Genomic DNA, 27,006 nt, shown 5'->3' on the forward strand with positions numbered 1-27,006 from the left:
TCGGACCCGAGGCCATGGCATAAGCAAAACTCTGCCACGCTGCATCTGCTGCACACCCAGTGTCACAAGGGCAACTGGCTCTCCTTGCTGTGTCCCCTTTGCTGAAGCTCCTCTTCCAGGCTGAGCACCATCTATGCCAGCACAATCAAATACTGCAGTCCACTTGTTAACCTAAACAAGCCTCCTATATCCTAAAATGCCGTTCCAAATCTCCTCTGAGGCTCCTACATACAAGTCAGGCTGTTCAAGCGCGAGTAATATAATTAAGGGAAAAAAATGCCCTGCATACACCAGGGAGTATCCTTAACAGCATGAGCTTAGTATTAGATCTTGCTAGAGCACAGTGAGACTATTCCTGGCTGCTGCCTCCAGTGCTGGTGTCCACACTTGTGAAAAAAAGAGGTTGTGGAAGTGGAACAGCTTCCAAAAAGAATTAGGAGAATGAATTGGGAACTGGAAAGCCTGCTGTGCAGACACAGGCTTGAGCGCTCAATTGGTTCAACTAAGCCAGGAGATGATCAGGAGAGGACTTAATCACCCCCTGCAAAAAGTGCAGGGAGATTTCTGCTGGCAGTGGGGGTTTTGTCCAGGGCTGCAGCAAAGGCAAAGGAGATAACTCTGCTTGTGGGTCACTTAAAGAGGGCAAACTAGGCTGGGGAGGCAAGAATTATGCCCAGGTCTCAGCTGCAACTGCATGCCACCCCACCCATTAGGGCCTGAGCTGTAAGAGAGGAGAGCAGCTGAGTACTGGAGATGCCCTAGTCCCCTTCCCTGGACCACCCAAAAAGATTAACCAGAAGCCAACCTGCATCACAACACCAAGGGCATCTACTGAGAGCCCACCCTGAGATGTCCCTCTGCACCTTCCTTTATCTCTTCATGTCACATGTACGAGACTTGCCAGAGGAGAAGCCCATGTTCTCTGAGTCAGGCCAGTGGAAAAAGAGAAGGCAGATTATATTGCTTTTAAAATGCAAGTCAGCTATCCTCACTGGATCAAGGGGAGGATCACTTTGGACAGACCAGCAACCTCAAGAGGTCAGAACAGCCATTGCCTGTGTTTCACATCACTTTGAAGTCTCACTGTCCCATTCCTGCTTCCATTGTGAAACCAATTTTGTCAGGGAAACTCTGTAACTCTAAAACTCATCTGCAGCACCAAAGCCTGGTCTTTACTCCTCCCTCCAGCTGCAGCTCACTTCACCTTTAAGGCAAGGCTGCCTGGGATGCCTCTTTGAGCTGAGTAATAAATGGCACAGATCTTTCACGCTGGGGCTGTAATCCCATTTCAGAGATGCATCCTGGAGCTGAACCCGCACATGAGACTGCAGAGACATTACACCACTGCATATGGAGATGGGAACAACTCACTGGGAGCCCTTCTTGCCACTCAGACTGGGGCATCCTCTGCACTGTCAACACCTCTGGCACCAGACTACCTTCTTTTTTTAAAGCAAAGGGACACAGTTATTTACACTCCATCATTAATTCCCCTAATGCCCCGAAGAGTATTTACTGAGGTTAGCCAAGCATTTGAGATGCTTGCAAAGTACCCTCAAACTTTCTTTAATAGCTATTTCTGTATAGTGATGTTTTGTTCCCAATCTTCCATGTATCTTTAGGCTTTTTTAGTCTTGCTACAGACAGGTATAAAGAGATGGCAAGGATCTCAATCATTTGAGAGAGGGAAAGAAATAGGTGAAAACACAATTCTATTTAATGGACCTATTGTCTCCTATTTTCTTCTTGCTGGCAGTAGTGTGGAAAAGCCTTTCTCCTTCCTTCCTTCACCAGCTGGAAAGGCTGAGATCATACACCGCAGACACTTCCAACCATAACTTAGAGATTCATCCCGTTGTGAACTCAAGAGCATCCACAGTCCTTTCTGGCATCCAGCAGCATCCTTCCACATGAGTTTCTAATAGTTTTACTGTTCTTTCCAGGCCTGCAGAAATCCCCATATAAGCACACTTCTTCATTTTACATCCCTCACTGTGGTATGTCTTCTCACAATTTTTTCCTTTCCTAGTTCTCTTCCTGATGAATTTCTCCAGGGCAACTTCACATCCTTGAGAGCCTCCCATTTTCAAGTCCACTTTCTACTTCAGTTTCCCCAGGTGCAGAATTACTAACCTAAAAATGCAACTGGGCACAGTATTCTCAGGATATAAAGCTTCCTACAACCTCACAGTGAGAGTCCTGCCCCAGGCATTTTTTTCTTCCACAACCATCCTTCACTGTTTCGTCACTGCCTTCCAATCATGGTCTCCTGAAGGCAGCTAGAACCAATACAAGTTTTTTTTTGTCACCAGACTCCTGTGTGCTTGCAGTGCTGCCACTCAACATCAGCAGGGTCAGGGCTGAGCCATCCTGACCCCACTGTCCATTTGCAGTTGTGTCTCTGCAGCATTCCCAGAGTTTTTGACAGCTCCAACCCTGCTCACACAGCAAGAGGCACTGCCTGGAAAGATTTAGAGCCTGTGCAGATACAACAAGAGTGGGGAAGGAAAAAAAAAAAAAGCCAAAACAAAACCATGTCTGGAGAGAGGAAGGCAACTCATTGCAGGGCAGCAAGCAGAGTATGCTGTGTGTTCCCTCTCCACTGCCTGAGGTGCTCATCTGCAACCATTCCTGCCTGCCTGGTGGAGGCTGGAGAACAAGTGTAGCCTCTGGGCACCAGGGCAAAGAAACCTTCGTCAGGAGGGAGGGAAGACTAGAAGAAACATCCAGAAAAGGCTGTTTTGGTTTTGCATGAACTCTACCCACCCTTCACCTTCAGGGACACTTCCTGCCCTTGCCACAAGTAACAAGCACATATAATTGAAGGAAAACATAATTTCCCAGAGCACTTCTGATCTGTATTATCCATGCTCATTACAAGCTGTGAGGCGCATTCTGGTCTCCATCAGCTCCAAGCAAACAGGAAAAGTGCAGCACAGGGATAAGGGGCAGAACTGCTGCTGGGTGTGCACAAAAACCAAACCAAAACCACCTAGAAGCTCTTGAAGGACCTGCAATGACACATGGGCTTGTGCTCATGCCAGGATATCAAAGCCCTAGGGTATTTGCACAGCTGAAGTTGCTTCCTTGAGCTCACCCAAGAGAATGAATTTAACTGGGCAGTCCTAGGGTATCAGAAGCAGAGTTTGGTTCTCATCTATTAATTTTTTTAGGTTTTTCCCTGCCCTCCTTTAGGTTGCCTCCTAATCTTGCCAACAGTACCTCACTTATCAGTCTAACAAAATGATTACTTAGAAAAAGGAAGAAGTATTTATTCCTTTTCTGCCATTTTCTTAAGATTTTGGGTGGAGTTTTTTTTGGTTAGTTTTGGTTTTTTTGCCATTACACATGAACTTAGTTGCTGCTAAGCTTTGTCTGCTTCTGCTCTGCTGCTGTGGCTGGTTGGAGCCTCCCAGGAGGTGACTGGATAGACACCTGGGCACAGGCCACTCGCTGTCCCACCCCAACATCTCACAGCTCTTCCCCACTTGAAGAATTTTCAAAAAGGTGTTCAGGGACCACGTTTCTCCAGCTACCTGCAGAAAGGCCTATGCTCAGCAGCAAGGCATTAGAAGAAAAGCAGCAAAAAAAGTAGATAAGCAAGAAGACTTAGGGGGAAAATATCTGCTTTGGGACCACATTCAAGGTGCCCTTTGCCAGAAGAGCCATGAAGATCCAGAAGGGATGCCACACACAGCCCATATACTAAAATCAGACTGCTTTTTTTTTTTTTTTTTTTTTTTTTTTTTTAAGAGCATTAGTCTCAATCAAGGAAGCAGAAGAGGTCTGGCCAACCTGGACAGAGGGTAACTGCATATGGAACTATCCCCAGCAGTGCTGTTTTCCTCAGAGGGATGGTGGGAGGCACAGATCTGGAAACATCTCCCACCTCCAGTCCTGCAGCTGCTGTGACAAATGTGGGGACAGATGGGGAAAGTGTGATGGGAAGCAGCAGTAACACAGCACCTTCCTTTAAACAGTCTCTCTGTGTGGAGAATCAGACTCCTGCTTTCTTCACATTCACCCTACCCAGAAACCATCTCCCACCCACTCAAATATCAATCCCTCCTCTCTTCAGCCTTCCTGCTCCTTTTCTTCCCTCCCTGCTGCCATCAGGGCCAGGAAACGCTCTGGTTCAGCACCCTCCATTTGTGAATTATGTGATTTATACCATCTCCAGCCTGGTAAACTACAAGATATTGGAGAGGATCCAGGAATGCAGGAAGCATGTCTGCCTTGGCAAAGACAAGAAACAGAGGAAGAAACTGGATGGGAACTAGATGGGCTCTTCCTTCACCTGGTGCCCCAACCTCTCTTTTCCAAGTCGTGTGATTTATCTCTCTCCGGACCATCTCTGCAGGAACCAGGTCCATTACGGAAATTAAAATGTGCTGCTGCCAGCAGCTGGCAAGATCAAACCCTCAGCACGCCTGTCCCCTCCAAGCAGGGATGGCAGACACCACGGAGCTGGCAGCCAAGTGCATCAGAGGAGGTGCCAAGAGAAGCTCCTGCACTGCGCCCCGATGGGCCACCAGCTTTGAAGTCTGCTGGCCAGTGGCACAGCTCAGAGGGCCAGCCAGATGCCAGTCTGAAGCTGGATTCTGGCACAGCCAGGCTTCCAGGAGCAATGGCAGAGTAAACACATACCCGCCACACCATTGTTTGCAACCCACAGCACAAGCACATCCAAGCTGTTAGAGAGACATCAGGATGTTAAAGAAACATCAGGATGCTTCAGAGACCGAGTTTAGGGTGCAGGGAGAAGAAAACCCTTCCCCTCCTCCCCACAGCTTCCCTTCCTAGGGAAATATCCCCAGTAAGAACATGCCTGAATCAAGAAAAGGTTCACCTCCCAGGACAAATAACTATCACAGAAGGCTGGTGGCTACAGGTATTGCTAAAATGTGTCACCAACCAAGAGATCCTTCGCTGAAAGAAAGGCTTCGGCTTCGCTCACACAAGAGGAACTCCAGAAGAGGCAGTTTGATGTCTCACTGACTGCAAACACATCAAGGTCATTATCATTTCCTACAAAAATCTTTTTTGCTCATGTATTTCCAAATGATAACATGAGAGCATTCAATCTTGAAGATGTTTGTGCTCTGAGCTGGTGACAGCTGTGGAGAGAGCACAGGAATAAATGCCTGGGGAAGCGTATTAGAAGGGCTCAGAACTGGCAAGGCAGGCACAAACTTCTCCCGAGCAAGATGAGCTCAGTCAGGCATTACTGACTGAAACAAGAAGAGAGAAATGCAATCCAGGCTGGGAAGAGACAAATTCCAGGTGCCCCTTCCCAGCCCTGTGCAGCAGCATGTCACTCCCTAGGACCAGCATTCCTCAACCCAAGACACTGAAGGCATCACTGATCAGCCCAAAAACTGCTGCAAAGACAAAACCTCACAGCCACACAGCAACACTTACACACACAAACAGCTGTAGAGAGGGAGAGCAGGTTTGTGAGCAGAGAAATGTTGGACTATATGGTAAAACAGCCCATGGTTTTTTGTCATAAGAGACAAGGCCCTTAAAAGTTGGGGAATGCAGTCCTGAAGGTTCAGATCTTTATGGCCATCGCAAGACCAGGAAAGAAGGCCTTACCACAAGGGTCTGTAAAAGTCCCACTGTTTTCCTCGATGCACAGAATGCAGATGATGTGCACAGACCCTGGCCTTAACAGCAGGACAAGTGTCCTTGTGCACTCAAGCACTAAACCAGGAGCTTGTTCCACCTGAGGTCCTGCTGGCCTAAGGTCTTTTACAACCAAAGGGCAGATGAGAAACCACCAGCTTTGGCAGTGGTATCAGACAATTTTGGTTTTTAATGAACTTCCTGCAAACAGACTTCTTGCTGGTACTTTCCATTGCTTAAAACAAAAGAATGGAAGCTATCATCTGGACAGAGTACTGCCATGCCAGCAATCAGCCTAATCCCTCTGATTAGAAGAGGATTTGGAGAAGAAAAAAAACCAAAAACACAGGAGGGGAGATTTCCTTACTTCCTTCCACAGTATTTCAAACCAACCCAGTTTGTGCAGTGCCACAAGGTAAGCTTTTGCCAGGCTGTCCTCAGGCCTGCCTAGACATGACAGGGCACTGAGAATTCTGTCTAGGGTCAGATACCTAATTCTTAAGTGCCTCTGACCGTGTTAAAGTCCTGTTAGAGGAATCACAGCAACCAGCCCACACCACAGCAATATCCTCCTGCACATCACCTGGGAGAGCCTGGGGTGACACTACCCTCAGCTGGATCTGCGCCCTGACCTCCCAGTGTCCTTTCAAACCTTCTGCACTCCTCTCCCTGCATTGCCATGAAACTCTCACTCCCGGTCACAAGGAACCTGCCAGGATTGCTGATCAGCTGCATGATTGGCTTAAGAGGGAAAGATCAAAGCACACCAGCCAGCTCCTCTGCAGCTTGTGCCTTTACTGTCCTACACCTCTCAGCTCTCAGGGGAGCACTGGGGTGAAGCAGGTGCACTGGGTGGGCTTACTCATGCCTGTACCCCAGGAGCTGGAAGACGTTGGAGAAACGTGGCAGCTTTGAAACCAAGTGCAAATTCAAATCCCAAATCCAAATGTGGCAAACAGCAGAAGGGAAAGCAAAAGTACTCTTTGGCAGGTCCCTTTCTCCCAGGGAAGGTTACTTGGCCCAGCAGATACAGGGAGGCGTCAGAGTGGGGCTCTCCATCAGCTGTTGACAGCACAGACACTTCATCTTCCGCCAGCAGGAACTTCTGGACAGCCCTGTATAAGCTCCTTGGGTACTCTGGACCATCACCAAGTGACAGTTCATCCTCATTCTCCCATCCTTGCCAGCCTTCTGACCATCCACTCCCTAAATAGCTTGGATCATTTCAAAGGAACGGTACAAAGAACAAGAGGTTAAAAAAAAAAAAACATCTCCCTCCCTCACCTGCCTGTGCAGCATCTCAGTCTGAGGCTCTGGGTCAAACAGCCTCCTTCAGTTCAAGGCAAATGGAATCCTGTGATTTTTAAGTGACCATCTGTGACCCAGAGCTGCAGCGTGGAGAGAGTGGATTCAGACCTGCATCTTAAGTAGATTGGATTTTGTGTTACACAGCACAGAGAGCAGAGAGATCCCCCAAAGGCTTCACAGCCAGATGTAACAGCAATGTGCAAGGCTTGATGCCATGAAAGGAACATACTCTCCACTGGCTGCTCAGACCCTGCCCCACCGTGGGGAGCACCAGCCAGCAGGTCCTTTACTTCTTCTGTAAGGAAAGAGCTACAGCCACTCAGCTTTTAGTCAGCACAAGAATGTAGGCATACTGCTACCAAGGCTACAATGCACCACCTCTGGAGGCTAGGTCCTGGTGAGGGTTATCCTAAGCTGAAAGCATGGAAGCAGCCTGCCAGGGTCTATACAAGGAGCAAGGAACTACATTCGGCTGGGGAGCAACACCAAAAGAGCCCCATCTGCCTGAGCATGGCTCCCAGTGAAGCACAAAAGGCACATGGCAGAGCTGGGAGTACTCAGCATCTTTCCTGCTGGTGTTTTCCCCTCTGGATAAAACGCAGTTCATCCCTGCTCTGCAAACATCCCTGCGCATCACTGCCCCGGCCAAGAGCCGTGTTCTGCAGCTCAAGGGCAAGCAGATGGTAGAAAGCCACACTTGCAGCGGGAGCGAAGCAGGAAACCTTTGGATCAGGCTACAAATGCAATACAGCCACGCTGCTCCAACTGGCAAGCACTTTGCCACCAATAAGCAGAGTCATTGCCTCCCAGCACCTGAACATTGCCTGCAATTCACACATGACGACAGTAATTAACACCTCATCTGCAATGGACTGAAGCGGGATGATCAACCCAGTGATCACAACCTTGCTCTATCCCTAACACAACTTTCTGCCATGCCAAAGTCACTCATGACCCTTTTGATACGGATCACAAGGGGACTGCCAAAGGCTTACCAGAACTGGTGCTGCCAGTTCGTGGGCTCTCCTTCTGAATTTAAAGTTGCATAGAGAACTCTGTGAGGTATTTTTCAGGCCGAAATGCTGACATTTTATTTGCCCAGTATGAGCACCCTCAATTGCTCTATTGCAGAGATGTAATTGAACAAAGCACCAAGAACAGAAAGGGACAGGGAAAACCTCTGAGGTGCAGCTGGGATGTGCTTGATCTTACAGCTGTCACACATCAGTCAGTGCTGAAGATGTACAACCAGATTACTGTCATACAGCATAAAACCTGTGCCTGGAGATGCTTGACAAGGCATGTCTAGGCAGAGGAGGGATGCAGCATGAAGCTGGGGTGCACAGCATCACCAAGGCTCCTCAGAGCACAGAGCCTTGCTGGAGGGCACCTTGCAGCTGCAGGTATGAAAATACAGGCTTTGCAGTGGTGGAGTGTGAGGGATGAGTTTCCATCTCAACCCTGGCAGCAGCTGAGCCCCCAAAGAAAGAGGGAGAAAAAGCCAGCTCAGCCAGGTCCTCAGCTCTTCCCAAGAGTGGGTGGCTAGTGTGGTGATGCTGTGGGTGATCAGGACTTGCTTTCTTAGAATTCATGCACTTAGACAAATCCAGAGCACAGGTAGAAAACCAAAAAATCTCTTTACTTTTAAGACTGTCAAAGGCTGGAGTTACAGTGCATGCTCACCCTGTTGTTACGCCATTCCTCGCATGTCCACTACTGTCCACTGCCAGGGACAGAACCCTGGGACATTTGGCTGCACTGACTAAGCCATTCTCAAGGAATAAACCAGCCTAAAGCATGCAGCAGGAAAGCACTGGGGCAGATATTTTGATTCACATTTGCAAGGGCTTTTGACAGGAGCAAAGAAAGAACATTTTAAGCATTCCTTTCAGCCAGCGTGCACCCCGGCCCATGAGACCTCTCCTAGGGCAAGGCACAAGAACAATCTCTTTGAAATCAAGGGCTCCTTTGTCACCCTGCTGCAAGCCATTTGACCTTCAGAGTCAGAAGGAAGCTCATATCACAAGTGGCCTGACCCGCCTGGGTTGGGAGCGAGCCCAGGCACTCGAGAAGGACCCACAGCCCGGTTGCCAACCCCAGCATCTCAGCATGGAGATAAACAGACCCCGAGCCTGAGCACTCAGCTCTGGGAACGCTTGTTTCGACTCAGCACATTTCCTCTGACAGCCAGACGCAGAAGGTCACTCAGACCAGCTTTCCATGTACAAGACATATCTTTGCCAAGAAAGAAAAGTCCCAGGCTAGGCTGTACCACAGGTGTCCAGAGAAGGTTAAAGCCTTTGAAACAAATTTCACTTCACCAACAGTTATCTTCCCATTTCATTTAAATGTATCAATCCCTCCTGCCCTCCCTGCGCTGGGGAGGGAGATTGCACACCCCTCTTCATTCATTCACTGCTCTCCCTGTAATTGCCCCACCTTGAATATTTGTAGCTCTCTTCCCTGCATCTAACTCCAGAAGTATTTATCAGGGAGCACACGACTTCTGAATGATACATGGAGACCAACAGCTGATCCCACAGAAGGCAAGAGCCAGCAGAACTCCTGCCCTAAAATTCACCAAGTACCTGGTGGAGCCTTTTGAGAGCTGCTTGCTATGGATGAGCTCTTCCCAACATCAGAAAACTGGACAAAGTTACAGCTGCCATGAGTTGCTATTGCTGCCACGTGTCTGACCTGCAGCTGTGCTGCCAGGGACTGCTCTCCCCGTGGACTGTGCCTCCTGCTCTGCACCAAGCTGGGACCACAGCACCTCCAAGCCACTGCAGAGCCCAGCCAGCATCCAAAATGCTGCATCTTCTCCCAACTTTCAGCTGCTGGGCCCTATCAGATGATCTCAAACCAGCTGAAACTCTAAATGCGTGCCTCAGGCGTCAGTGTATTTACACAGAGGAGCTGCTTGTTGGTGCATAAACAACAGAAGGGACACTGAGCCCCAAGACAGGGTTTACTCCCCAGCACTAACCCAGCTACCCCCACTTCCACACCCCACTGCTGCCTTTTGCAAGATAAAAAACAAATCTGGGCTAACACCAGCCCAGCCAATGCTCTCCTTCAAACATGCCCTGCAATGACTCTGACCATGACAATAACAACAGTTTTTACAAGGACACAGGAACGAATCGGAGCATCAGGCATCAGCCAGAAGGAAGTCTCAGCTACGTGGGCACTGCAGAGAGCTGATCTCAGACGGTGCCTGGGTCACCGTGAGCAAGGCACACGCGGGCTGGCATGCCAGCTTCCCAGAAAAGGGAAATGTGTGACAGATGCATCGTGTTTATGTAGCAGAACCACCGCTGCCGCTCCCACAGAGCCCTGTCGGTCTGTTTGCACACAGGCACACCTCAAGCCTGTGTGTGTACCCTTTCCAGCCTACCCAGCGAGGTGTTACAATACACATTTACCTAATTCAATTACTAGGAAAAAAAATAATAATAATAAAGAATTAGGGCACACAGCCTGTGATTAAGAATTTCTTTCTCAACATGCTGGCAACATGCCTGCAATTACCGAGCCCTTGATTCTCTAAATTCCCCGGAGATCAACAGCACCTGATACCAGCATGTCCTCAGGTCTTTCATAACCCAGAAAGCCGCTCCCCCACCCCGCTGTTTCAACTCTGGTGAGATTTTTCACACCTTGCAGCTCAGAAACACTTAAACCTCGGACATCCAGCCCGGCAGGTCACACCAGATTCGCCGGAGTAATTGGCAGCACAGGTGGGCTGCAGCTGACACAAGCCAGGGCAAAAGTACTCTCATTAAAAGCAGCAAAGCAAGACCACGCTCAGTGCGATGGGAGGGAAATTGCTTCCCACGCCGACTGCGCCGAGCCAGCCACCAGGAGCACTGCAAAGGCAAGAGCTAGAGCAGCCCTCCCGCTAATAAGATCCCTCAGAAATGCGAATGATGGCCAAAGTAGCTGCGCGAAGGCAGGGCAGGAGGCTGGGGAGAGCCAGATGGCTTTCCCCAGCCAATAACCCCAGGTGCCACAGGGTTGAATCAATGCGTGAAGCTATTAAAGGGGGTGGAAGTGTTTTAACATGGTTGAGTGAAATTCCTCACACTTTTAAGTCGACAAGGACCCCATTGGGGCTTAATGGGCTAGCACAACCCGTCCCATTACAGGTCGTTAACACGCGGAGGAGCCTTGGGAAGAGGGACAATTAGGGCTCCCCAGCTAACTCTGCAAGAGGGACTCCCTCCCCAGCCTTGAATCCACCGATTGCAATGATCCAGGATCCAGGAGGAGGCCATCCCCTCCTCTAGCCTCCGCACCTTCCCCACCTGGCGCACACATCGGGAGCTTGCAGCAGGTTGAGCTCTCAGCAGGCTGAAGGGGCAGAAAATTGTCCCCCAGAGCAGAGCACAGTGCCAAAAGCTCCCACCACCACCTCCTCTGCTGGAGGACGTTGCTCTGCCCCGCTTTCCTTCCTCCAGACTCAGGGCTGAGGAGCCACTGTCCATCACACACCTAGCAGCAAGAACAAGGGGACACCAACAAAGCAACTGTGGTGCAGAAGCAGTGGGCTGCTCCCCAGAGGTGACAGGGCAGTGCTGGGATTACTGCAGCCCTCATTTTCTGACACATGGAGCATGGTATTTCCAGCCTAGAAATAAGGTTAAGACCTCTCAGGAACTTAACAGGTATACACTGATTATTTTCCACCGACAGGAAAACAGTAACTAAAGCTGAAGTAAAAGGAAAAGCAAAAAAGACTGCATTGCTACCTGAACTACCAGGTTACAGAACCTTGCTCTGCTCTTCTCCAGACATCCCTGGGGAGGGCAAGCAGATCTGTTGGTGTGGTGGGATGGCAGCCCCGAGGCTGCAGACCTGGAACTAAAAGTGGGACAGAAGTGGCTCCCAAATAGGGCTCCAAGCTTCTCCCACACAGCCAGCTCCGGGGAGGGTCTGAAATACTGATCTGCTGAATAGACTTTACAAATTCAGAAACAAGAACAATCCAGAGTGTCAATGCCTTTCTCATCCCAGAGCAGAGAACAAGCTGGGAAAGGCTCTGGGATGGCTGCAAGAAGCATTGTGGATGGGATGAGAGAGACCACCCATGGGGGAGAATGCCTGGAACAGTCCCCAAAAAAGTGAAGAAAAATCCTGCAATGCAGAGTGAAGACAGCCATGGACATGATTATTTGGCAAATAAGGATTTGACTGTGATGGAACTGATACATATTTTTTTTCTTCCCTTCCATAAGAGGGTCCAAAGCTCCCATAAAGACTATAATAAGAAACAAGCTCAAAGGCTCTGCTTTCCTCAAATATCTATTCCTTTGGGCTTCCAGCCCTGTCCACAATCTAAACATCCCAAACACATGCAGCCCATCAGGGCTTTCATCTCTCACAGGTGTTGTTTCCCTTCCTTGCCTGTCCCAAGAGGGGGTATGATCTTTGAAATACTACAATTCACCACAGGCAGTGGTGTGACTTTGGACTTGCATCAATCCAGCCAGGACTCAGCTTCAGCTCTTTCCCTTCTCCTCTGTACTCAAACACCTACCAAATATTGAGAAGACCCTGCTCACAGCCCTTTGATGGCTGTGTGAAGTAGTTGCAGCAGCATAAGTCTGACTTCTCCTCATGGAGACCTAGCTGTCACTTCCAGTTCAGCCCAGCATAAGCCAATTTACCAGTTCTTTCTCCAGAAGTCTCCACAGCAACTATATTCTCACCCTGACCATCAGGTGCTCACCATGGTGCTTTCCTGGCTCAAGGACACCACCTATAACACCACTCCACCCCTCTGATTGCACCCCTCTCCTCCAGGCTCCCACTTTTGCACATGCCCTTCACTGCTGCACCTTCCTCAGGCTAACAGGCCCTGCTCAGACCTCACCAGCCTCCAGCTGCAGATACTCCCCTCTTTGCATCCTCCTCCAAGCCTCTTCCCAGCACCCCCTTTCCCCCAAAGTGCTGATTTACCAACAGTGGCATAGCTCCTGAAGATGCCCATGGAATTGCCCAATATTTAGCGACAAATCACTTTGTACTTTGCTCCCATCATCCTAGTAGGAGCCCCACAAACACCTATCAGTATGGCCCCAGCTTCAGGTTTGCTTTGACGCCTCAGAAAGGACCAAGTAACTTCTGTAAAGCCACTTGCAATGACCTCTGCCCCACCTGCACCAGGGCTGGTCTGCACTAAAAGCAGAGTTAGGAGAACAGCCCAGCAGAGTCTCCAGCCAGGAACTATTTGCAAGTTGATGTCTTAGCCCTGATGTCTGATGCCTCTAGCTGGGGAAGGGCAGAAACACCTGAAAAATTCCACAGTAGAAACAAACAAACAATTCCAAGCAACTGATTTTCTTGCTGTCCTCATCTTGCACAGGGACAGACCCAATTGGAAAGGACCTCAATGACACACCTAGTCTATGTCTTATGTCCCTGGAAGCCACCCCAACAGGTAGGGCAGGAACAAGCAGCATTAGGAGACACCCAAGCCTCTTCCAGAAATCCAGGAGAGGAACTGGAGTGCCTTCGAGAGAGGAGTGCTCAGCCAGGCAGGAGCCACATCTTGCAGCAAATTATTTGATGCTGAGCTACTGGCACAGGTTGCTCAGAGAAGCTGTGGCTGCCCCATCCCTGGAAGTGTTCAAGGCCAGGCTGGATGGGCCTCTGAGCAACCTGGGATAGTGGAAGGAGACCCTGCACATGGCATGGGGGTGGAACAAGATGACCTTTAATGTCCCTTTAACCCAAACCATTCTATGATTCTGTGATTTTGTTCTGCAAAAGACCATGGTGAGCCCAGCCTGCAAAGCTCCAGTGAGTCTCATAATGCTGTTTTCTGCCAGAGTTGGAGCTTGAAGACATCACAAGGGCATGGTCTCCCTCCCACCACCCCACCCACCCCCAGAAGATATTACCTGGCCTTTTTTAATTGCAGATGTTCAGCAGAGAGGGAAACCACAACAGGGCAGTCAAAGGGCCCAGGGGCACTGCTCTAACCCTGCTTTTGCCTTGCTCCCTGCTGAACAAGCTCATGGCCAGGCCTGTTCCCCCTGCTGCCACCACGCTGCAGCGCTGCCTGAGGAGCGCAGACCTCTTCCTTGCCTGATCCGCCATGCAACGTTTGTTTTGCGTTTCAGGCACTGGCAGGTCTTATTTGTAAAGATGATGAAGTGGTCTGAAACCTTCCACGCACATGCCAATTAGATGCTCCAAACCCCAGGCTCAGGAGAAGGTCAAGTGCACGGTGTGCCGTGCTCAGCCGCGTGCTCCCCGCGTCAGTCAGGCTCCTCGATGGGATGTCTGAGGAGCGCCTGGAACAGCATCCACTGCCTGGTTTCATGGTTCACAAGGAACTGGCTTCAAGTGGGGAGGGGAGGCTAGAAATAAAAGTTTAGGGTTTTTTTGTTTTAAACAGGGAGGCCAGACGTATAACAGTCTCACAACTTCAAGCTGTTTTGATCCAGCCAGCCCCCTCTCTGCTGAGTTCTGTCAGGAGACAGGCACAAAGCACCAATTAAAGACGAGTTATGCTTTTTCTGTCAAGCAAAAAAGAAAGGAGGGGGTGGGGGTGGGGGGGGGGGGGGAAGATGATGGGAAGAGGGGAGAAGAAATCCAGCCCTGGAGTAATTTTGCTTTCAAAGCAAGCTGTCAAGGCAGCCCCCTCTCCTCCCATCTCCCGTGGAGGAAGAGCGAGGAGCACCCGCGAGCCGGCTGTGGACGTGTGGCATCAGTCATCAGACCACACCATCAGTCACTTGGCACATCAGACCGAGCCATGCCCTCGCTTTCCCTGGGCATCCATCAAAGTCCGTGACAGGGAGCCAGAGCAGCAGATTCTTAGTCAGGATGGGCTGAGCACAAGCCCCACCAGCTCTGATGACAAGAATCCCCACTTATGAGCAATTAGACTGGGAACAGAACAAAACAAAAGCAGCAAGGACTCGGGGCACTAGCTAGCTCATGTGGCCACAACATCAGCTCCATTTTTCCATGGTAGACGTGCACAGCCAGCACAAGCATGCAAACCCTGCCTCTTCTGCCATATAGGTTACCATGTTTGAAGGCTCCCTGCAGCTCTCCTGGCTCGCAGCTGAGCTCAGGACAGAGAGCTGAGAGCTTCCAACTCCGCTGCTTGGTTCAAACCAAAGCTACCTGCATGGACACAGCAAGTTCTTCATCACCTTGGGCTAATACCACCACCTCTGAATATACCTTGAGCACTTGCAAGCCATTCCCAGATCTCACCCAGCAAGCACCAGTCCTGCAGCCGGACAGATTAAGAAGATTACAGAGGTCCCTCTGGGCTTTATTGTTGTATGAAGAAGATAAATAGCAAGCACAACCCCTTCTAAGGTGAAAAAGGGCAGGCATTTTGGCACTGCACAAGCACCACCCCCAGCTTTAGTAACCTATCTGTTTCTTTAGCAAAGTACCCTTTGCAGAGCCCACTGGTACTGATCATGGCATCAGCTTCACTCCCATCTCTTCCTTCCTGGGCTTTCTGAAAGCCTCAGCTAATTACAGCAGCAAAGTCACCCACGGGAGATAATGCACACCCTCATTTCAACGGGGGCAGTCGTGCTGGGCTGAGTGCTCCCAGGGAGGGGACAATCTCTGCCTCCTTGCCAGGGCCCAGTCTTCTGGGCTGGATGCATCCCACAGTCAGGCCAGAGGAGGAGGGAAGAGCATCTCTACTCTGCTGTAGATCTGCTCGGGCTGGCTGCACACACTCCCAGCTCGCTTGTGAGTGCTCTGCTCATTAGCATGGGGTCACTCAGCTGCAGCAGGGCACAAGTACCACTTGGCTATTGCAACACCACTCACGTCCACTGCTGTGGAAGTGTTGAATTTCTTTTAAGAGCCCTGAAGATCTCGGTTTGAATTTAAGGGAGGAAAAAAAGAAAAATCTCACAAAGAATTCCAGGATCTCTGTAAACACACCAGAGGAAGAAAGAAAGCGAATCTTTGAGCCTCTTGACCTTCACAATGTCCTTATAATTACAAGACTATTTATTTTCAGTTAAACCCCAACTATTGAACAGACAGTGTCGAGTTGGTTTTTTCCTGAGCAGGTGATTATCCTGCCTGACTAATCTAATGAAAATTATCAGGAGGCTACTGACCTCCTGCTACACACACTAAATAATGCACAAAGCTTCAGGATCAGACAGGCAAATCATAACCCTGCCTTATCTTAATCACTTTCTATACAGCTCCAGGCCTGTTTCACTCATGGTTAGCTGTGTTAGCCAAATGCTGTCTCAGTGGAAACCACAGCAGAGCCAGCCCTGAGAACTGCACAGCAAAAAGTTACCTCCTTAAGATTTATTTTTGTAAAAGCCAAGAGCTGCAGAGGCAGATATATTTAGTCTTTAAGCTGCTGTCTGACTCCTGAGCTTATAGCATGAGGCGGTGGTCCCCTGGTACCTGGCTTTGGGAAAAGCAGTATTTTCCTGCTACTTTGATACAGGGTATAAAGAAGGTAAGGTCTTAAAAAAAAAAAAAAAAAAAAAAAATGTGCACCAAGGGGCTCATTGTTCCAGACAGGTAAAGACACCTTTCCACTCCATCCTCTTGGAGCCGTGTGTAAGCCTCCCCCTGCAAACAGGGCTGCTCACGGCTTCTAAAAATGCCACAGCACAGCATGAGGACCAGGGCAAAGCAAGAGGACCCAACAATGGAGATGCTCTGTCTCCAGCTCGGGGCCTGGGGATCTGCAGCAATCCAGTCCCATTCTCTGCAGCACCACTCTCCTTCAGAAGAGACAAGTGCAGCAGCTGGAAGAGATAAAAGACTACAAATATCAGTTAAGGGGCATAGAACTAAGGAGACATTAAAAAAGAAGTTAAGACACACTCCCCACACAGCCTCAGCTTGAACAGAAGCCACAGCTAGACAAACAAAATGCATTGGGGTGACTTCAAGCCTGAAGTAAGTTTCCACTTGGGAAATTCCACAGAGAATGGTGGAAAAACACTAAGCCAAGGGACAAACTGACTAATTTTTACACACCCTGCTTCCCAACATGAAACCCCAGCTACAACACCAGAGAGAAGACACCCCTCTTACCCATCCAGCCTGACCTTGCCGCCTCATCCTCAGCACCCATTATATGTGGCTCTTCAGACCTCCTGGTACAGGAGCTCCCAGATCCCCTCCCATCACTGCTGCAGCCAGGAGCTTCACCTCGCAGCCCTGGCAAACTGCTGACAGCCTCAGCAGCCTGCTCCTGCCCTGCAAGGCTCTCCCCACCCACAAAACACCTGACTTATCCTCCCACCCCAGGAGTCTTGAGACACTTATCCCCAGCTGGGTAGGTGCTAAGCACAATGTGAATGGACAGGATTCCTCACATTTTAAATGGCCATTTCTTCCCATTTTATGAGCTTTCAGAAGAAGAGGGGCAGTCTCTTCCAAAGTGAGCAGAAAAAAGCCCAAGGTGCTTTTAGGCATGACAGAAGAGGGAGCAAGAGAAAACATAGAAAGACAGGCAGGAAATAGCACAAGTTTCAGCCTTGGGAAAATACCAGCTAACACATGCAAGAAAAATGATCCATTACAGAGATATTCAAAAGGAAGGGAAAATCTGGGAAAAATTAATGTCCACAGCAGCAATTGTTGGGGGGAAAGTGATCAGGCTGGGCTTTCAAACTGAGCAGTACTGAGGCAGAGGCTCTACCCAGGGCAGATCCCAAAACTGCAGATGGAAAGATTCTGCACTACTGCTCTGTGGACATGGCCATGCCCAAAAGTGGCTCCAGAGAGATGATCCTGAGTTCTGTAGAGCCCATTAACACCATCTGGACATGGGATGGCTGAAAGGGTTAACTGTCCAGGACACAGCAAAAGGAAAATTTGCTTTTCATCTTAGTTTTAGAGAGCTGCCTCTTGCTGAGGCACCAGAGCTAGTTCTGGAAAGGAGTCAGAACATTAAATAAATTCCTCTGTCTCCTTGTCTGGGTGACAAGAGCAACCTCTATCTTTTCTGGTCACTGAAGCCAATGCTGTAAGTACTTGTGTCACACAGCCTTGCTTCATCCCCATACCCTGATTCTGCCCTGAAAAGCCAAGGTGCAGGTCAGTCTGTGTCTCTGCTGTCTAGCAGCTGCTTGTTATCCCCCACAGGCAAAGCTGGGGTTGCAAGAGGGACACTGGCTAGGTTAAACTGGCAGCACCCCACTGAGTTACAGGGGACCCTCTGGAACTGCCATCCTTGCTGAAGGATGCTGCTCAGGGACAGCTGAGACAGCTCCCAGTTGTGAAGGGTCTGGGGAATGTAAAGTGGAAGGTGAGAGCCTGGCAAAATCCAGAGACCTACAGCTGTCTCAGGGTTGACTTTGTCACTGTGCCTATTCAGGGAGGAGGCTTGCACAAGAGGAAGGGATAGAGTTAAAACCACATTGCACAGAGCCCTCAGAAATGCTCCAAGGACTAAAGCTGGAGCTGGCTGCTGGTGCTGGGACCAAGGGATGGCTCTGGTTGCAGCTCCAGTGCCTGCAGCCACCCCTGGCTCCCTATTCCAGAGCAGGGTAAGCAACATCCTCTTCTCATGCCAGGAAACAGGCACTGAGCCTTCCCACTCACACAGTGGCAGGAGGTTGTGACTGCCTGGGAGGGACTGCGACACACCAGGGCTTGCAAATGCATGTTCTGTGGAGGTTTCTCCACTCCCCAAGCTGACTTCCAGCTGGAGACACAAGTCTGTGCTTGTCCCCAAGGCAGACAGCAGCAACAGAGGCATCCTCTGGTGCTGCTTCCCACCAGCAGAGCATGGCAAAGCATTGTGGTGACAGCCTCCAGGGACACAGGAGCAATTTCCTCACCGCACACACAAGGACAGCGCTCGCCCTCCTTGCTGAAACCCAGTGGGTAGATGTTGGTTGGTGCCACTCATCAAGGCAGACCCCAGCCTGCTGGGACTCTGCTGAGAGCCCAGCTGCTCACATGTTTGCCTCTAAGACGTAGGTCAGATGCAGGCTTAGGGAGGAGGGGTTTGCCTGCATGTCTCTACCACTGTCCTCTCCTCCCCAGCACATCTTCTTCAGTCCAAACCTGGCCCTGTCTGCTGCTTTTGAACAGCTACTGCTAACTGAGCATAGAATGGCCTGATCAACATGGAGAAGAAGGAAGCTAAAATCTGTTTCTTTTCACCCATCCACCAGCAAAGCTGTTTCTCCAGCCCCCACATATTAATGCCACAGATGAGAGGCAGGAGGAACCCAGCTGGACTCCTCCAAAGCAGGGATGGAGAAGAGCGAGCTGTTACCGGGCCAGCACTTAGGAAAAAAGAATCTTTAGCTTGACAACTCAGCAAATTTGATCTGAAACCAGCAAGAGAGAAAAAAAGTAAAGCCTTTAAATGTCATCTCAGGTTTGACTGCCAGAAGCACTATAGACCGACAGAAAGACAGACAGACAGATAGACAGATAAGCACAGTGCTGCACAAAGAGCCGGATGCCCTACTTTGATCTACTCAAGTGTTTACTAATGTGTCCCACAGCTGGCAGGAGCTGTTAGCAACTCAAGAAATCTGGTTTTCTGCCACCAGCTCTGCTGTGGGATCTCAAGGAAATCCCAAAGCCTCTCCAGGTTTCAGTTTCCCCTCTTTGAAGGCAATGATGCTTCCCTCCAACCCCTAGTGGTGGCAAGGTTGAAGGCTGACCCTGGTAATGTACTACAGCAAACAGCCTTGGGAAACCCTCCAAGCCTAAACACAGGTGTGCATTGAGTTAAACCTCTGTTCTGGGTCCTACACCCAAAGACAGGCCAGATCGATTCCCTGAGGGAGGCAAAGTCAAAATCATCAGCACAAACCCTTTACCACTGGCTCTTTTGACCTGGGCAAGTCACACCATCAACTCTTTCCTTCCTCTGGAAGGAACTGGGGAGGTACCAGGTCCATTTCTGCAGAAATGGCTCTCCCCTGTGCTTAAGGCAGCCCTGCTTGGAAAAAACACCACCACTTCTGGCCTGACTACAGGTACAAATTTACAGAACAAGGAAGCACAAATGCTGCATACCCCTGAAGTCAAGGACCCACCATGGCTGTTGGGAAAGCTCCTCTTCATCCTCACTTTGTGGTTGAACAAGCCAGGGTGAAGCTGAAACTGCTGATCCAGAACAAAGAGGGCTGGGGGAGAGCAGATGTGTCTGTACTGCAGAAAGCACTTTGCAGAGTAGGGATGATTTATGATCCCCTTCCAGTCCTTCTCCCATCTAAACAAGCCCCAAGAACATGGAGTGTCTCAGCATTGCTGGAAGATGGCAACACGCAGAGAACTGGAGCCCAGCAGGCAGGGTGTGCCAACAGGAATGACTGATGATAGCTTGCTGGACTTCTGAAGGATGAACACCTTCACTGAGAGGCACCAGGTGCACACCTGCCTCAGCACTCAGGTTTCACTGAGCTCAAACTGCACCTCCTGGCAAAACAACTCCAACCGCAGAGGCAAGGGAAGAGCCTTCAAAATGATCAGGAAGTTGGGACATAACAGAATGCCCCACCAAAAGGGCAAGGGGTTTCTGTCAGGTGGCACAGCACATCTGAGGCATAGCCAAAAATACTGTCCAGCCAAAACACTCCCTCCTGAAAGGATCATCAGCATTAGCTGGTGCTCTGTGCCCTGTCATAACACTTACTTTCATGCACAAAATAAAAACTAGACTCGCCAACATACCCAATGGGCCTGTCAAACTAATCACGTTAGGAGAACTGGAAACACACCAGCAGCAAGAGCCAGCCCCTGCTCCAGAGCCCTTGTAGAAATCACGCATCCAGGAGACAGAAAAGCCTCTGTCGTTCCCGTAACCAGGTCAATAAAAGCACAGACAACTCCATCCAGAGAGAGACTTTTTTTACAAATCACAAGAAAGAGCAGCTTCAGCTCCCCCAGCTGCAAATAGGTGGGCAGGCACAAAGAGGCAGCACGGAAATGTGTCTGTACAACATGTGTGGGCAATCGGCTGCCCCACACATGGCCAGGATATGGGGCAAGAGGAAAACACTCTGAACCAAGCCAGGAGAAAGAGACTTCTCCCACCCCCACCAGCTGGACTCCCAAATCTAACAGTCTCCCACCTATATGTGTGTCTGGCACGCTGGGGAGAGACAAGAGGCTAGATCAGGATTTCAAAGCTGAGAGGTGCCAGGCACCTTTGAATGGCTTCGGATTCATGGAGTGACAGTAAACCCCCTCCTTTTGGGAGGAGTAAAATATCCAAAATGAACTTCAACCTGCAGTCCCATCCCCAATCCCACAATTATCTGTGGGTGCACTTTACCGTAGCACTGTTATTTCTAGAGCTCATCGTTAAGTGAGAAACCCAGAGGACTGGACAGAGCTTTTTTTGATCAAATTTCAGGGCAGCAGCAGCCTTTTGTTGTCTCTACTTCCTTTTAACATATTTATTTTTCAAGCCCTTAGCTCAGTGACACAGAGGAGGGTAAATCACACGTTAGTGCTGAAGTCTAGCATAGGCTGCCTCCCCTTTGCATCTGAGAACCACACTCTAACCACAAGATGGGATGTGTCCTCATTACTACCAGCATTTTTATGCCCTGGACAAAAGGACGGTGGAGCAGAGTGTACTTAGAGCAAAAGCAGATATAAGGTTGCTTTATTATACACAATACTGTTTGATTTCACAACCAAATCTCGCCCCTGGTGCCGAGGTACCCAACCCAGGTTGCTTCTCCAGCCAGGAGGGCAGCAATGCTGATCCCTCCTTCTGTGCAGATCAGCTTGTGACGCCACAGCACAGGGAGCAGCTCCCTATCCATCACCTCTAACACAGCACCCTAAAATCCAGCGTGGCCCCTGCAGCACTGGGACACCACAGCAGAAGCACAGGGAGAGCTCTGTGGGTCAGCACCTTCCTATAAGCTCCCAGACCCAGTCTCCAAGCTATTTGCACGTGTACTCCAGAGTCTGGGAATGCCACCAGAGACCAGGAGCAGGAAAATATCAGGCTGCAACTTTGTGAACAAAATGAATTCACTGGCTTAACACCCACATAATTAGAAGCAGGCACATCCCTCAGTAACTGTTAGCATGGGAGTGTGCCTGGTTGTGTGTCTGCATTCAGGGGCTGCAATACCATCTACAAAAGCAAAAAGAGTCCCTTTGCAGAGCCAGGCTCCTCATAGCACTGCTGAAACACACAGGGAACATCCTTACCCCAAGATCTATTTTATTTCCCATTGGAACAAGAGTAACAGTAGCTCCTCCCTGCCAAGGAGGTCTGAGACACCCACTGCTCTCTCCTGGCAATTCAGAGGTCTCTGACAGCCAAGGAGACCTCAGCCCTGAGAGAGGAGAGAATTCTTTTGGTCACTGTTGCTGAGAATGGCAATGGACCCTGCTCTCCACGCTGATCCACCAGCCAGCTCCCTGGCTTTAGGTGGCTCCTACTGGCTCTTGTCACCACTGCTGGGAATGGGCAACTCCCACTCTCCTCTCCTCTCAGGGCTGACTGAACAATGGCTTTGACAGATGAACAACAAGCGGTGAGAGCAGCCCCAGAGGGAGCAGCCCCCAGCCCCAGCTCTCAAAAGGGAAACAACCACCCACCACCCAGGTGTGGTCCAGCGGAGGTCCAGGCTGCAAGCTGCTTCCAATATCAGGGAAAAGCCCTCCCATGAGCCTTTCCCTCTTAGCCAGCACTTCTTGTACTCCTTCCCGCACCAGTTCCCCCTCACAGGGTGTGTTGCATAGTATTTAAATACAACCAGGTCTGGGCAAGCCAGATTTCAGTTGATCCCATGTCCCCTCTGTCAGGCAACGCTAAGAAAGGGGTCACGATTCTTCCACCAGCTGTTAGCACAGCATCACTTAATGCAAACCCTCACAGCCTTCCTCCTCCAGCCTCCCCCAGGCAGAGGGCAGCAGAAAGTCATCCCCCTGAGGGAAAAGGGATTTCCCACATAGTGGGCACCAGTATTAATTCTTCCAGCTGCAGCTTTCCTTTCACTCTGTGACTTTATGAACATCACTCAATGCTGGCAGCAGCCCCGGAGGGTATCACAAGCCACCTGAAAGGAAAAGAGCCTCTTCAAGCACCGGCATCTGGGCTGCCTCTGAGCCGGGGGCGGCAGCTCTGGCCGTGCACGGCCACACTGACCACACAGCTCACAGCCACGGCACTGGATCAACCATGCCTCAAGAGGGCTTTGATGACATCTTTAGGGTGTCATGGCTAATTAGAGCCCTGACTATACCTTCTAATTAGGTAACACTCTCAGACAAATCACCCTGTCCTCTTCAAACCACTTCACACCTCCAGATACATGCCTAATTGACTTGAAAGTTGACTCGGCACTTCTTCCCGGACCTCCTTCCATTTCACAAGGCATTTCAAAATAAATAAACCCCTGCTCCTCAGTCCTGTCTCAGAGCCCAGCTGGGGAATTGCCCTCACATCCGCACAGGCACGCACCTGCACGACCTGACACAAAACCTCCATCACAGGCACAAAGCAAACGTTCTGACGCAGCAGCAGCATCGTCCTCCTCTGATCTCTTGTTTCTAGCCATCCTAGTGCTACTTTCAACAACAGTCAGCAAAGCTTTTTCTCGGAGAACAGGAGCATTTGCGATGCATCAGTGTCCTACTAAAAAATATTGCCCGGGGGCTCACGAAAGAAGCAGGGCTACAGCAAAGGAGCCTGGTATCTGGCAGCAGCAGGCATTAGAAAAAACCCGAACCATTGAGAAATTAGTATGCCAGAATTATATCAAGTGCCAACATTTCAATCCAGAAGCTTGACTTCTGTTTTCATTAGGTAATGAATATGCTGAAATGATCCAAATGTTTTCAGTTTCTCAATAGCACAAAATTTGAAGTAGATAGGCAACCCCCCCCCCACCACCATCATAACTGCAAACACGCTGAAGAAAAACTATCAAAATTCATGGAAGATAAATATTGAGCCCTTAAAAGCCTGCTATGAGAACAATGTCTCTTTATTTGCTTTCTGTGAGGTTTGTTATAACAAGAGAGAAAGACTCTACTATACAATGTTTTAATATATATACACGCATTCACAGCTGGAATAATAGATTTTAAGGACTCAGGACAATATTACAGCTGGATGTATGCAGAAATGCATAAACATACCTCCAAAAACATATTCTTTGCACCCTACCCAGATATGCAGATGGACACATATATAATACACACACACACACACACACCCTCCATGTTTCAGATCGATCAGAATCATTCATTAAATCAGACTCTCTAAAGTTTCTGCTGCTTTGGGAAAACATGACCCTGAGGAGACATCATGCATGAACTTAACAACCAGCAGAAAATGAAACCGTAACACGCTGCATCTTGAAAGCCAGCCCTGAATCTAACTTAATCCCTGCTCTGGACAGTGCCTCTAGAGGGGCATTAAAACCATGCTAAGGTGTTTTCCTGGATTTCCCAGATTCCCCGGAGATTCCCTGGCACTCGGGCTGCATCCACCTCCTTGCTCCGGAGATGTTTCCGGCTGACCGCTTCCATCCTCACTCCTCTGCTTCCACAGCCAGATCCAGTGGAGCAGCCTCGGGAGAGCTGCGTAGTGCCCTGGCAGCAGGATGAGTTACCGGGACCGCTCCTGGGGTTTAACACTCATAATCCTACAAAACGTGCAGAGGAATGATGTACATGCAGGGGGATGATGTACGGGGCTTGAAGGGTCAAGAGCAGCTTTGCATCCTCCTTTCCCATCCCCAACAAAGGAATTCCAGCAGATCTCGTGCCCCCTAGTGTCATCCTGGCGAACGGACCGGCACCGGGCACTGCCAAGCACAGGGTACCACCTGGCCCAGACAGTGCCCTTGCTTATCCCACGGTGAAGAAGCCACCGTGTCCTGCTGGCACCTACAGCATAGTGAAACGCCACCCCCAGCAGTTCATGTAAGGGACAGTGTGAGCTTGCTGTCCCTCCCCAGCACCCCGGGGCAGCCAGAGCCCCCCAGGTGTCCCCATGCCCAGCACAGTGACACCTCTGCTCTGCTCTGGAGGAGCCCCAGCGAGATCTGCCCCTCCAGCAAATAGCCCAAACGGTATCCCTGGAGAAGGGCCAAGAGGAGGAGGCAGAGAGCATCTGCAGTGGACACTGTCCAGAATACAGCTCCTCCTAAAAATAGACAGATCCTGGAAGGGCATGGCCCTTCCAGGGAATGGGAAAGCTCAGTCCTAGGAGCTCAGGGTTTGGCATGATAAAACTTCAAAGTGCACAAATGCAACGCATTTTGTTACCCTGTTTCTTCCCCATGAGAGCACCTGTGGCATCAGGCTCTGGCTACAAGCATGAGAAGCAATGAACAAAATCAGCCCAGAATCCAGCATCTCCACGTGACAGCCTGCTCTGACCGAAGACCCAGCATCTCCCCAGAAAATGCCCATGCCAGCTGCCACACTGAGTGAACCACACCCCACACACACAGCACCTAAACAAGAGCCATGTGCTGGAGAGGTGCACAGGAAATGTGCATGCACGTGCCTTAATTTCCCCGTCTGCCCATCTTATTTGCCCTCTCTTATTTTCCTCATCCCTCCAGTTCAGCTGTTAGTTCTTGTGGGAAGAGGCACCCCAGGAACACACCTAGACCACTGGCCCCTTTCAGCATCTGCTAGCAGCTTGCAACCAAACCTCAGTAACCTATCACCAAAATTTGGAGGAATTCTCCCCAGGGCACTGACCTGAGTATGCTGCTTTCTTCTGCAACACCGAGCAGGGACTATAGCTTAGAATAATGGGGAAGTAACTCAGTTCAGTGCTGACAAAGCATCACAAGCCCCAGCGGGGTGGGAGGGGAGGAGGTGTCCTTCCCTCACGCTGCCATGCCTGGTATACATCATGTTTAGGGCCAGGCATACGTCACCGACACAAAATGGACAAATTGGAGGGATTTCAGAAAAACGAGCGACAAAAATGATCAGGAGGCAGAAGGGATTGATTTACAAGGGGAGATGAAAAAAGCTGCTATCAGCCTGGCTAGGGTGAGCAAGTACTGACTGAAGCAATAAGCAGTTGGATGCTAATCTGCAAATGGGATGAAAACAATATGGGAAGGAGTAATTTAGCATCTTCATCACTACTGGGATGAAATGAGGGGGAACACAGGGCTAAGTAGGAAGGGAAAAAAACCCAAACAAACCTGAAAACTCCTTTCTTAGTTATGCATGACTGTCTCCATCAAAACACTCAAAGTCCCCAAAACTCACTCTGCCTCCGACAAGGACCCTCGGGAGCAACTGAGCCTGTGCAGGCACACACACACATACAAAAACACACACACAAAAACACACACAAAAACACAGCCCTTTCCCAACCCTGACTCACACTCAGGAAAGCAGCAGGGCCGCCACGATAGCCGGAGAGGATGGAGGCTTCACGCTTGCAGGGAAGCAGCGGAGAGCGGAGGCTAGAGCTGCCGGTAGCGGTGGGAAGGTCCCCGCAGAAGGACGGTTTTGCACTCCGGGTCTTCACAGGGGAAGGGTGCTGAGATGGCTTCCTGCAAAGTGGCAGGAGTGAGCTCAGCTGCGAGCACTCAGATATTTACACACAAACAGCACATTACTCAGCAACTCCCATTTGTCAGGCATAATGGCAGCGGCAGCAATAATAAATGACAGAGCTGAGAGACAGACTCCCCAGGCGCACACCCAGCCCCAGCCTGAGCAGGATGCATGCCTCCAGCTCGCAGGGAATTAACTGAGAGTGGCCAGGAGCCGGGGCTTGCACCCACAGAACTCCTCCTGCCAGCTTCAGGGAGTCAGTCACGTCTCCAAAAGCTAAGCCTTGGCTGCACAGTTATTTGAATGTGTGTGTGCATCACAGGCTTTGTGGCTCTGAGAGGTACCAGGGCTTTTCCCAAATCCAGAAGGTGCTGAGCACTTTTCAGGGGGAAGAGGATGCAGAGTCCTGGCAGAACGGGGCCCTCTTGGGGTAAATCAGACCAAAGATAATGTATGATCATTAGATAATGGCTTTGCTTGCTCTGACAAGAGGCTCTGATAAACTTATCTTGAGCTGCGGCAAGGAAGTCTGCCAGGCATGAGGCTCTTATTTCTAAAGCTCAGCCT

The 27,006-nt window shown here is 50.0% G+C and overlaps 1 protein-coding gene across 5 annotated transcripts in view; it reads right to left on the reverse strand.

Annotated features, from left to right (window-relative positions):
- CNTFR (ciliary neurotrophic factor receptor) overlaps nt 1–27,006 on the reverse strand; it is a 202,549-nt gene that overhangs the window by 173,851 nt on the left and 1,692 nt on the right. For 3 of the 5 annotated variants that reach the window (XM_058827922.1, XM_058827919.1, XM_058827920.1), the window contains exon 2: nt 26,264–26,435. The exons of 1 other annotated variant lie outside the window; for it this stretch is intronic. Coding sequence is in view for 1 of the 4 variants with exons in the window: in XM_058827918.1 (XP_058683901.1) it covers nt 16,996–17,022 (27 nt within the window). In the remaining 3 variants the exon portion in view is untranslated. Of the gene's footprint in view, nt 1–16,995; nt 17,038–26,263; nt 26,436–27,006 lie in introns of those variants that run through there. One more of the 5 variants, XM_058827918.1, reaches the window with a different exon arrangement.

The sequence above is a fragment of the Poecile atricapillus genome, chromosome Z (assembly GCF_030490865.1).
Source record: "Poecile atricapillus isolate bPoeAtr1 chromosome Z, bPoeAtr1.hap1, whole genome shotgun sequence".
Lineage (NCBI taxonomy): Eukaryota > Metazoa > Chordata > Aves > Passeriformes > Paridae > Poecile > Poecile atricapillus.